At 53.1% G+C, this 12,737-nt stretch overlaps 1 protein-coding gene across 1 annotated transcript; it reads right to left on the bottom strand.

Annotated features, from left to right (window-relative positions):
• Positions 1-1,813: 1,813 nt before the first annotated feature.
• TBX21 (T-box transcription factor 21) lies at positions 1,814-12,424 on the bottom strand (the record flags this gene model as incomplete). Its single annotated transcript, XM_080679117.1, has 6 exons — positions 1,814-2,432; positions 2,668-2,729; positions 2,892-3,050; positions 3,537-3,658; positions 4,027-4,181; positions 11,964-12,424. 6 exons carry the CDS (start codon positions 12,422-12,424, stop codon positions 1,814-1,816), a joined length of 1,578 nt encoding a protein of 525 aa, XP_080535243.1.
• Between the last annotated feature and the right edge of the window lie 313 nt (positions 12,425-12,737).

Below are 12,737 nucleotides of genomic sequence, written 5' to 3'. Positions count from 1 at the left end.
TTTGATGGTTTGACAGGTTTGGGTTTGTTTTTTGTTGTTGCTGTTGTTATACGTTGTTAACTACAATTCAGTAGTGTTGAGTGTTGCTTAAGAAAAAGCATTTTCAGTATGATTCCAATTTTTATAAAAGTATTTCTGTCTTTCTATCTAACCATCTAATGTTAATGATAATTATTGATGGGTGGTTAGATTTGGGATAATTTGTTGCGGTTTTAATGCTTTTCTGCATTGCTTAAATTCTTTAAAAGAAACATGTATCCAGCACAACTCATCTGAGAATAAAGAGAGAAGCAGAGCTGGAGCAAGATAGCAGTAACAACAACAATAATTCACATACTGACGGCTTATCAGGCACTGTTCTAAACCCTTGGCATGTACTAGGTTGAATCATATGAAATTGCCAATATTTGGCTATTCTTTTTTTAAAAAAATATATTTTATTGATATTTTACAGAGAGGAAGGGAGAGGGATAGAGAGTTAGAAACATCGATGAGAGAGAAACATCAATCAGCTGCCTCCTGCACACTCACCACTGGGGATGTGCCCGCAACCCAGGTACATGCCCTTGACCGGAATCGAACCTGGGACCCTTCAGTCCCAGGCTGATGCTCTATCCACTGAGCCAAACCAGTCAGGGCAAATATTTGGCTATTCTTGACCTACTAACACAGCAGTTTCATGTTGTCCAACTTACGTTTACGCCTTTAACCCGTGAACAACCCTAAGATAAAGGTGGAGAACCAAAGTTGCTACAAACCCAAGGAGTAATCAAGGCCATCCTTCCCCTCAGAGCCCCCACTCCACCCCCACCCCAGTCCTGTCCTCTGGCCTTGCCCTCACACCCCTCCTCCACAGGTCAGGGTGCACACACAGGCCAAGGAATGGTTCTCTGCCCCAAGACCCTTTTCAAGGTGGCTCCCCCATCGATCTGAGCGCTGACCGTAGGACACATGGCCTTGCTTTAACTCAGTTTATCCCCTGAATGAAGCCACTTTGGGTTTCTAGGGGGTACAGGTTCTTCGGGAGCTCAGGTTCTGTTTCAGAGCCCACGGGACAACTTGGGTGCAATTCCCAGTGCGTCGCCATGTCCCCCAGCTGGGCACCAGAGCAAGAAACACTTAACAGTTTCATGTTTATTTTCAGAAAGTGATGAAGACAACAGAAATATATCCAGACACCACTCTCTGTACAATAAATAGCCGCCTCGTTCCAAAAACAAAAAAAAAATAGAAAAGAAAAAAGTACATGCGCACGCACACACACATCTTGCTTCTCTAGACAGGCACCATGCCCCCCATTCCCAGTCCCTCCCTTGGGACCCACTGTCTCTGAGTGGGTGGGGCCAGCTGCCCAAAGTCACCTGCATCCTCTCCCTGACCCTGGCCGTTATCAAATCCATGTACCTTTATTTTCCCATCAGAGAGTTTAACGCGCACACACACACACAAATAAAAATGTTGAAAGTTCTTCTACAGAGAAGAGAATTGAACCGTCACTTCCCCGCCTGAACCCCCCACCCGCCCCCCTGAAGAGAGGACGCTCCTTTGTGGCCAAGACCTTCTTGTTCTGTTTTCTGTTCTCCAGCTGGGAGCCCACAGCCAGAAGCAGCACCAGGTAAATGACTGTAGTTAGGGCACAGGAAGGGGAAGGAACACTCCTTGGGCCAAGGAGCAGCCGGTGAACCCCAGAATTGTTTTGGCCCCCCTCTTTCCCCACCAACTACAAAAGGAGAAGGAACAGAGGGAGCTGGGGACTGCTCAGTCCTGAGTCCGTTGTCTGCGTTAGTTGGCGTCCTCCAACCGAGTCATCTGCTCAGTTGGGAAAATAGTTATAAAACTGGCCTTCAGTTTCCTTATCAAAAGGAGAAGGGGCCCCAGCAGGGGAGGAACTGTCGCCACTGGAAGGATAGGGGGACACACGTCTCCTTTTAGAGTCTCCTTCGCCCAGTCCCGAATCCCCGGACTCTGGCCGGATGGGGGCGATGTCCGTCCACAGCGAGGTGGAGCCCTGGTCCTCCAGCGCCCGGGCCTCCAAAGCACCAGGACCCGGTTCCATGGGCAGAGTCCGCATGGGGCGGAACCAGCTGGCCGGACCCATCTTGGGAGGGTACTGGGGGGCCACGGGCCAGCCAGCTCCGGGTGCCAGGACCTCCTGGCCTCTGTAGTAGGACATGGTGGGCCCAGGGGCTGAGGGCAGGAACGCAGGCTTCATGCTGACTGCTCGAAACTCAGCCTCGTAGCTGTGGTCCCGGGGGGCCCCCAACCAGTAAGGCTGGGGGACCATATCCTTGGCCTGGCCAGGAAGGTCGGGGTAGAAACGGCTGGGAACGGGATACTGGTTGGGTAGGAGCGAAGAGTAGTGGTCTCCCCCAAGCAATTGACAGTTGGGTCCAGGCGGGGAGGGGACACTGGTGTCAACAGATGCATACATGCTAAAAAATAGTAGAGGCAAGAAGACAGCGGTCAGGAGCAGTGACCACCTGTGGGCCTGCCTATTGCACGGCCTCCCTGGTCCTTCCTTCTTCCCTGGCCCACTCGCCCGCCCTCCAGCACCCATCCCAGTCTCTCCCACCCTCAGGGGCAGAGAGGAAAATGTGCGGAGCATGTGTCCGGGGTCCCAGGCTCAGGAGGGTTCTGCAAAGGTGATTTGAAACCAGTGGCACTTACGACTCAAAGTTCTCCCGGAACCCTTTGGCGAAAGGATTGTTATCAATTTTCAGCTGAGTAATCTGGAGAGAGGGGAAGTAGAGAGTCCTGAGTCCTGGGTGTGGAGCTAGGAAACTTCCAGAATCCCTCCCAAGGGAGACTGGTGCCCCCCCCCCCCGGCCCCGCCTCCCCGTCCTCCCCTTCCCAGGCTCGGGCCCTCCCTCGGCTGCCTGGGCAGCCCTCACCTCGGCATTCTGGTAGGCCGTCACGGCAATGAACTGGGTTTCTTGGAAAGTAAAGATATGCGTGTTGGAAGCATTGCAGGCCGCCTCTGGCTCTCCTTCGTTCACCTCGACGATGTGCAGCCGGGGCTGGTACTTATGGAGGGACTGGAGCACAATCATCTGAGGGAGAGCAGGAAGGTTGTGGGGTGGGGAGGAGGGAGTTCAAAGGGTTCCCCCACCCTGAGGTCTTCCTGTCCATTCCCCTGCCCTGACACGGTGCCACTGCTCCCAGGCCTTCCACCGCCCGTCCCCAGCTCCTCGGAGGCGCCGAATCTACCCTCCTGCCCCATTTCCTCTCCCCAGCCGTCCACTGTGACCAGGCTATTAGCACAAACAGGGCGTTTCAGGACATCCATTCCCTGGGACAGAGCTACCGACTCCATGCCCAGCGTGGTACCAGAGCAGTGGCAGCCTGGCATTTGGCCTGAATGTGACACCCTTTGTGCCCTTCTTCCCACCTCAAGGTGGGTGGAAAAAAGGAGTCAGAAAAGAAGAAAAGTATCAAAACAGTATCAGCCTGCAGGCTACCCCGCCCCCTCGCCGTCCCCCCGCCCCTTGGCTCCGACCTGGGGTGGGGGCGGGGCTGGCCCTGGGGAGGAGTCCCACCTGAGTGGCATTGTTGGAGGCCCCTTTGTTGTTCGTGAGCTTTAGTTTCCCGAAGGAAACTTCCTGGCGCATCCAGTGGGCTCCGGTGTTGGGGGAATCTGGGTGGACGTACAGGCGGTTTCCTGCAGACAGTTAACCTGTGAGGCATGCAGCCCCCAGGGCCAGACCCACAGTGATGTGGGCCTTTGCCAGTTCCGAAGAGGATATCAAAAAGGATGCGGGGGGCGGGCGGGTGAGGATCAGACGAGGCAGGGCGAGGGGAGGTGTGGGCAGAGGACAGAGCAGAAGACTGGCCAGAGTCGAGCAGAAAAGAAATGACAAACAGAATGGAGTTGGGAAGTGGGAGGGGATGGGGAAGGGGTGGGTGGGGCAGGGTGGGATGGGGAATTAAATCCTAGGTGTCGGTGCAGGGACTCGAAGGTTCCTCCTGAATCCACTAGGGGGCGCCTTGGAGGAAAAGCGTGCCCACTCCTCCCAGGCGGGCGCATACCTGGCATGCTGCCCTCGGCCTTTCCACACTGCACCCACTTGCCGCTCTGATACCGCCAGTGGTGCTGGTCCACCAAGACCACGTCTACGAACATCCGGTAATGACTGGTGGGCTCCAGCCCGGCCACAGTAAATGACAGGAATGGAAACATCCGCCTGGGGAGACAGAGACCCACCAATACCCATCAGCCTCCAACCCCTCGGACAGACAGCCACACCTCGTGCAAAGGCCCCCGTGGTGTGCTGGGGTCGGCTCCCACCCCTCGGACAGCCCGCTGGACATGTTCAGGAAGTTTGCCCACCATTTGTTAAACAGCCATTAAGTTATATAAACTCACAGCGAAATACAGGGCGGGGCAAATGCAGGTGTACAGCTGCGACGACGCGAAACACAGCGTTTATTACTGTATTATTTTCCATACGAACAACTGTAACCCTACCTTTGCCCCATCCTGTACATTATATTATAAACTGAGGTAATAAATACTAAAAAAATCATCACTTTCCAAAACTTTGACTACATTTTCCTAGGATCTCTGCTGTTGAGGTTATTTATGTCTATTATACCTAATAATCGATAATGTACAGACTCCATGACTCTTCCCAACTCCACGCTCAGTAATATCACATGGGGAGCTTGAAATCAGCCACCGTAGGAGTATTGATACCACGGAAATCAGCAAACTGTGAATCAGGGCTTCTAAAAATGTTTTTCTCTCAGAGGGCCAGTTGCTAGACATTAGCTGCCACCACTAGACATTTGCTTCCTAGGGGAGACCAAAGCCTCAAGCCAGCCCCCCACAGGCAGTTCCTACTAAGTCCTCAGGTCACAGTCCCCCTGAGCCCTGGTCTGGCCTCCATCTGACATACATCCTCTCCACTGTGGCTCTCACGGTGCTGACACACGCCTTGCCTCATGGCACCCAACCACGGGCTCTCCCTGCCCCGTCCTTCTGTGCCTTGATGTCTGTCGTAGGGACTGCCCCAGGCCTGGGCCTTCAGAGAAACAGCTAAAGTCCTACGTGGAGCTTTCCATCTACCTGCAAGAGGGCTCTCTCAAGCACAGTCCTCATGCGTGAAGTCCTGGCTCCCAGGGAAAGTGGAGGAAGTTGGTGTTGGAACGCTGCATTATTGTGCCAGAGTAACAAATTCAGAGGAAGAGGCACTCCCGTACCATAACAATTTCCACCACCTTCACCATCACCATCACCATCACCACCCCCATCACCATTGTCCTTACACGCATCACCTCCACCATCACCACCATCACTACAACCACCACCTCCACCATCACCACAGCCAGCATTCCCATAGCACCATCATTACAGGATCCACTCCACCATCACCACAACCAACACCTCCACCATCCTCATCACTACAATTACCCCCTCCACTATAGCCACCACCTCTACCAGCAGCAGCCATCATCATCTCCAATGGATCACCCTTCCTCTTCTAACGCAAGCAGGAAGAGCAGCGTTTTCAGGATATCAGTGTTACCCTCATCAGAATTATCTTTCATTCCCACACACTTCTCCCCTCCGCCTAAGAGAAGTTCCGTAAGATGGGAAGAAAGGCACTAGTCCATGAGTCAGGAAACCTGGGGGCAAGAGAGTTTCAGGGCCCAAGGAACAATACTGGGTGGATCCTAGTCCCTAGAGGGTCCCACAGAAACACCCTTAATAACCTTGGCGGGGGGGGGGGTTGGGGGAGACCTCACAGGTTTGCCTGTGGACTGAAGGGTCCCGGGTTCGATCCCCAGTAGGGTGTGTGCAGGAGGCAGCCAATTAATGAGTCTCTTTCATGGTTGATGTTTCTATCTCTCTCCCTCTCCCTTCCTCTCTGAAATAAATAAAAATATATATTAAAAAAAATAACCCAGGGAGGAGGGAACATTATCACATTCCTGTCTTCCTCAGACTCTCCTGGGCTGAGATCAAGAGACTTACCGGCCCTATGACATTGAATAAGTTAATTGTCAAACCAAATCTCAGTTTCTTCACCTGTAAGTGGAAATGATGACTCCCGTCCATCTTTTCTCTGACAGCTGTTAAGAAGTTCACAAGATGTGAAACTCAGCTCGCCCTCTCTCCCATCCCACCTTCTTCCAGGCCCAGAGCTGTCAAAGCCCTCTGGCCAGGCTGAAGGACCCTGAGCAAGAGTCCAGAGTTCCAGTCCAGAGTCCCAGGGGCTCGGTAGGCCAGTCGACTTGAGAAACCAAAGCTTAGGAATGAGGCCTTGAGCAATAGAGGGTGGGAGAATATTTTCAACCCATTCCTACCACCAACTCATTCTCCGACAGTGGTCAGGTCCCTCACGCATTTCCTGTATGGTTGGTCACAGGTTCCTTCAACTTGTAGGAATCAAGGGCAGAAGGGACTATATTTATTGAGCCTCTACTTATGCGGCAGCCAGTTCATTGAACTAGTCCTTTGAGATATAAAATGTTATTTCTAATTGGAGACTTGAAGAAAATGAGGCTTGAAGAGGTTTGGTGGGAGAGCAGAGCCGGGACTCCTCAATGCAAAACACGGACTGTAGTCTCCGTCCCTCCATCTCGCTTATCACTCGTACAGGGAAACGGAGGACACACAGGAAGAGGATGGGCGAAGGGGAGAGGAGAAGGGAGGTCTCGATTTCACCCTAAAAGTCTAGAATCACCACCAGCTGGAATCCCAAAATAGCCCCTGATTTACATAACACTTTGCTGGGAAGGAACAGGGAGTAAAGATGGGTCTAGTGACAAACTGAGACCCCCCAAAAGATCACTGACCATTCTGCTCTCAGAAGACAGGGTCCAAGACCCCGAACTCCCCTAAAGACCATGCTACCGTGAAATATGCACAGCATCATCGTGTCCCGCCCCCATCACAAACACCTCTGACGTGCGCCAATTCCCTGCCATTAAGTACAAATGTAAGAGGAGACTTTTTTGTCAGTCATGTTGGCAAAATGTTTCAAAATTGGCAATAATTTATGCAATGTTGATGGGCCTGCGGGAAATGGGTCCTCTCGTACTGGTGGGGGTGGTGTAAATTGGCACCACCTTTTAGAAGGGTTCTCCGGCCATGCCTGGTACCCAGCAAGATGCAAAATGTACTCCCGATCACGGGGTCCCCTCCTCCCACCAACCTCAGACCCACTTCATAGAAATCAAACGGCCGTTAGCAAACAGCCAATCAGAAAGCAAAGCTGGTTTCATCTGCCCTAAGAGAAATAAAGCCAGTCGGCCCAAATGAAAGCAGCCTGAAAGCTAAAAATACTTTTGAAAGATTTATAAAGTTCTTGGAATTGGGAATGTAGAGAAGGGGAAAACCCCAAGAGCTGTGAGGCCATTTATAAATAACCCGATGGAGGATTGTGTGGGCCCCAGAGTGCTTTATCCGCCCCTAACTGCACATATACGTACACAAATGCAAACTGAGCTACTTAACAACGGACCTTCCCAAAGTTATCTTAATTATAATAATCAACTAATCACACCCAGAAACATGGGGATTGCCAGCAATTAATGTACACCCACACACCCCCACACACAGACACGAGCCTCTCTCTCTTCCTCTACTGAGAATGTCTACCGTCAACTATCAGTGCTCACTAAAACATTCAAAGCGCAAATACAGTGCCGCACAGAAACACAACACAGGTGTGAGGTGGGCACCATCAGGCACCTCACACCTTCACAGACACACAGACTGGAACATAAAGGAGGTCTCAGTTTCACCCAGAGGTCTCCAGGTAGTCAGTCAATCAGCTGCTCCTCCATTTCCCCCTCCCGTTCCACCTGAGCTGCCTGGATCTGTCTCTGGGCCTGGAGTCACCGCCTGCTCCCTGAAGGAGACTATGACTGTGCTGTGGTCCACACTGGGGGGTGGGACTAGGGTGGGAGGGAGAGGAAGGATCTGGGAGCAAGTGAGTCAGCTCCACGCAAAAGGCTGTAGGGCTGTGGGTGGGCCTGGGCTGGAAGGATTTTTCAGAAAGGAAGAAGGCCGTGGGTGATGTGGTGGTGACTGGCAGGTCACTGGAACCCGCAGAGGGACAGGCCAGCCTGCCAAAGCAGAAGGACAGAAAGGGAGCTGTTCTCTGAGCCCAACTCCTACTTCTCAGAAGCCAGGGGCAGAAGAAAATGGCTGCAGCTCCCCAGATCACTGGCGCCCAAGCTCATACGGGGTGATTCAGGGCTGGTGGGACTGAATTGGGGGTGGTGTGTCCTCTGCCCCTTCCACCCACCATGTGGACCCTGAGGCCTGATCCAAGGGGAGGAATCAAAGGATATGGCGAGGGACCACTGTTCTCTTCCAAACGAGAGCCCGCAGTGTCTGAAGGAGTCCCTCGGGGTGGATCAAAAGTTTGATGACTGGCCCTGCCGGTGTGGCTCAGCGGTTGAGTGCCAACCTATGAACCCAGAGGTCACTATTCCTGTCAGGGCACATGCCCTGTGGGTGTACATTAATTGCTGGCAATTGCGGGCTCAGTCCTCTGTGGGGGTGTGCAGGAGGCAGCCGATCAATGATTCTCTCTCATCATTGATGTTTCTCTCTCTCCCTTCTTCTTTGAAATTATATATGTTATATATATATATATATATATATATATATATATATATATATGTGTGTGTGTGTGTGTGTGTGTGTGTAGGTGTGTGCATATATATATATATATATATACACACACACACACACACACACACATATTTTAAAAGTGTGAGGATTGTAAAACACACACAACACACACGCACACACAGGAGTGCGCACGCTTATGAAAGAATCAGGGAAATTTGACAATATTTAGGCATTTCTTTTCAGGTTTGCAAATGGTATTGTGTTTATTTTTTAAAAGTCATTTTTAGAGGTACATAAAGGAATATTTAAGGATGAAATATATTTACTAATATAGGTGTAGACCAGAGGGGTAGAAGTGAAGTGAGTGAGGATAAAGAAGAAACAAGACTGGATTCGTGTTGATAACTGTAGAAGCTGGGTATGGGTCAATGCAGGGAGGTCCGATACATTTTTCTCTTCACTTTTGTATATACAAATTGACCCTTGACAACACAGGGGTTAGGGGCCCCAAACGCTGTGCAATCAAAAATTCCCTTATGACTTTTGACTCCTCCAAAACTTAACTACTAATAGCCTACTGTTGACTAGTAACTGAAGCCTAACAGATAACAGAAACAGTCAATTAACATATTTTATCTGTTATATGTATATACTGCATCCTTATAGTAAAGTAAGCTAGAGAAAAGAAAATGTAACTAAGAAAATCATAAGGACGAGTAAATGCATTTATAGTATTTATTTTTTAAAAGTGTGTGTACGTTAAGACGCTCAGTTCAAACTCATATTGTTTGAGGGTCAACTATACTGCAAAAAAATTTTTTTTGTTAATCCTCACACAAGGATATTTTTCCCATTGATTTTTAGAGAGAGTGTGAGGAAGGAAAGAAGGAAGGAAAGAGAGAAACATCAATGTGAGAGAGACACATTGACTAGTTGCCTCCCGCATGAGCCCTGACTGGGGCCCGGGATTGAGCCTCAACCCAGGTACGTGCCCTTGACCAGGAATCAAACCCACAACCCTTTGGTTTGTGGGCTGATGCCAGGGCTATTGGAATTTTTCATAATTAAAAAAAGTAAGTGTATGAGTCTAAGAAGGAGACAACAAAACTTGTCAAGAGAGCCCTAGCTGGTTTGGCTCAGTGGAAAGAGCATCGGCCTGCAGACTGAGGGGTCCCAGGGTCGAGTCCGGTCAAGGGCATGTACCTTGGTTGCAGGCACATCCCCAGTAGGGGGTGTGCAGGAGGCAGCTAATCGATGTTTCTCTCTCATCAATGTTTCTAACTCTCTATCTCTCTCCCTTCCTCTCTGTAAAATATCAATAAAATATATTTTTTAAAAACTTGTCAAGAGAGAATTATTCAGCAGGAACATAAAGGAAAGGAGGAGGCTGTAGGAGTAGAGATGGGGACCCACACTCAGAGATGCATGCCCTGAAATACCTCCCTAAACAGCCTGTGGGCAGACCACAGCTGGCCCAGCACCCAGCAGGTCCCTGAAGTTCTGGCTGATGCTCCATCCACCTCATCTCTCAAGCCTGACAGCAGGCTGTGGGGAGACCCAGGTCCCAGGGTAGGAAGGCTTCCTGACCACACGCAGGGTGGAGGCCCAAGTTCAGGTCTCTGTGTGACCGAATGTAAACCATTTACTATCCCTGCACCTCAGTGCCCTCAGCTGTATAATGGAGAGACCGCCTGACCCACCTAGCGCACAGAGAAATAATGGAAGTGAAAGTACTCTGAATGCATCAAGGCCTTTGGACAGTGTGGGCGCTGTTTTTACTCCTGGCCATGGGAGAAACCCAGGCAGATACCAGCTGGGTTCTGATGCCAGTTCTGCCAGCGACAAGTGTGCTGTGTAACCTCAGCAGAGCCTCTTACTGTCTCTGGGCCCGTTTCCTTGTCTGTGCAGGGAGAGGACTGAACAGAATCTTCTGGGTCCCCTCCATTCACACACTATGGGACTAGAAGCCTGGGCTTGGGGGAGCAGGGAGGAATTATCAGAAGGCTTAGGAGATGAAGGTCACGCCACCGAAGACAATGCCAACATTCCTGGGTCCATCCCAGGGAAAGAGGAACAGCTCAGCCACTTGAGCTAACTGTGGTTGGTGCCCATGTCCCTCCATCCCAGGCCACCCCACAGAAATCAAGAGGGAAGAATGTTCCAGCAATATCCAGATTGAATGCCAACCTCCAGGCCCAGTGTGGCCTCTCCCCGCTTTCTCCCCAAGCCCCATCCTTGGTATCAACACTTCCCGGGTCCACTGATGACACAGCCCCTCCACAGAAAGGTCCTTGCTGGTCCCCTGCCCACCCGCGCCCTCCGGGGAAAGGTGGGTGCACACTCTCACATGTCAGACACAGGCAGGGCCTGCTCACACACAGTCTTGCTTACTAAACAAATACCACACAAGTGGAGAGTTTCTCTTTCTTTCCCCACGCAGCAGGCTCTCCCCGGAAGCAGCTCACCCAGCCCCAAGCCCTACCCCACATGTACTGAGCTCAGGGGGCCCTAAGCCATGGGTTCCGCAGGCTGGACCCGTGAATATGCGGACAGGCTCTCAGGGCACAGACCTCGAAGGGTACAGAATACGGGACTGGCTGCCAGCTGGGACCCATGGGTGAGCTTCACCTGCTTGTGCCCCGGGGCATTTGTGCCCTCCGGTAAAGGCCTGTTTTTGGAAGGGATCTGTGCCCCACACACTCTTCACCAACCCCCCAACACACACACACACACACACACACACACACACACACACACACACACCAGACATAGGAACTCGAAGTACTACCGGAAAGGAAACTTGGCCACTGCGTCTCCATGTCACCAAATCCCAGTCTCCCCGCCCCTCCCAAAGCGGACCTGCGAACCACAGCAGCAGAAGGGCTGGGTGAGGTGGGCACCCGGGACCCCCCCATCCCCCAAGATGAGCGCTGGGTTAGTGCTGGTTCCATTGCAAGACTCTGCCCTCCCCTTCCATTTCCCTACACACAAGGGCTAAGGGGTGTCCTGCCCAGTCAGACCCTCAACACTGCACCCCCTCTGCCTACTGCGACCCCGACTCAGGCAGAAAGCGGGGTGCACCCCAATTCTGGGTGAACCCCAAACCAAGGTAACTCTCATTGCACCCACTCTCCTCCATCCCCCTTTTGAGTTCTGCCTGTTGGTGTAATCTCCCAGGAGCAAACAACACCCAGAACTTTTCACTCCCATCTCCCTCCCTCTAAGCCCTCAACCAAAACAGCGAGGGAGACACTAGCAACGTCGAGAGAGGAGAGAGAGAGAGAGAGAGAGAGAGAGAGAGAGAGAGAGAGAGAGAGAGAGAGAGAGAGAGTTTAAAACACGCGCCCTGAGTTGGGCGGGCGCGCGCCTCACTCACCGGCCCTGCTTGGTGATGATCATCTCCGTCTGGTGCTGGTTGAACTTGGACCACAACAGGTGGTTGTTGAGCGCGACTCTCAGCTTCCCCGACACCTCCAGCCCGGCCGGCAGCGCATAGTCCTCGCGGGGACCGGGGTAGAGGCCGGCGCGCGGGTCGGGGGCCGCGTAGCCATCCCCAGGCGGGTAGCCCTCGGCGCTCGGCGTCGGCGGGAAGGGCTCGCCGGGCCCGGGGAAGCCGGCGGCCTGGGGCCGGGGCGGGTAGGCGTAGGTTCCGAGGAAGCGGCCGGGCGGGGCGGACACCAGGGCGCCCCCGGCGTAGGGCGCCCCCAGGCTGGCGCCCCCGCGACGCTCGGCCGCGTCCTGCGCGACCGGCTCCGGGTAGAAGTAGCGGTTCTGCGGGTCGGCGCCGGGCGCCCGGCCCTCATCGCTCGCTGGCATCGGCTCCGTGCCCGTCAGCATGTCTCTGCAGCCAGGATGCCCATAAGGGGCGGGCGGGCACCTTTCCGCGGCCGTCGGGGGCCGGCCCCCTCCGCGTGGGGGCGGCCCAGAGGGTCCGGGGCTGGAGGGCGGGGGCGGGGCGGGGCCCCGGGGGCGGGGGCCCCACCGAAATGCGGACTCGGGGGACGCCTGGGTCCTGTGCCCGCGTTGGGCGGGCGCGCGGCAGCTCCGGGCTCACTCTCCAGCGGGCCGCTGTCACAAGCGTCGCGGCGCCTTTGCTGTGGCTTTATGAAGCTCCCTGGGTCCCCCACACACCCGCTACCTCGGCCCCGCC

This window comes from Plecotus auritus, assembly GCF_963455305.1.
Source record: "Plecotus auritus genome assembly, chromosome: 7".
Taxonomy (NCBI): domain Eukaryota; kingdom Metazoa; phylum Chordata; class Mammalia; order Chiroptera; family Vespertilionidae; genus Plecotus; species Plecotus auritus.
This window is presented reverse-complemented; position numbering and strand designations above follow the sequence as displayed.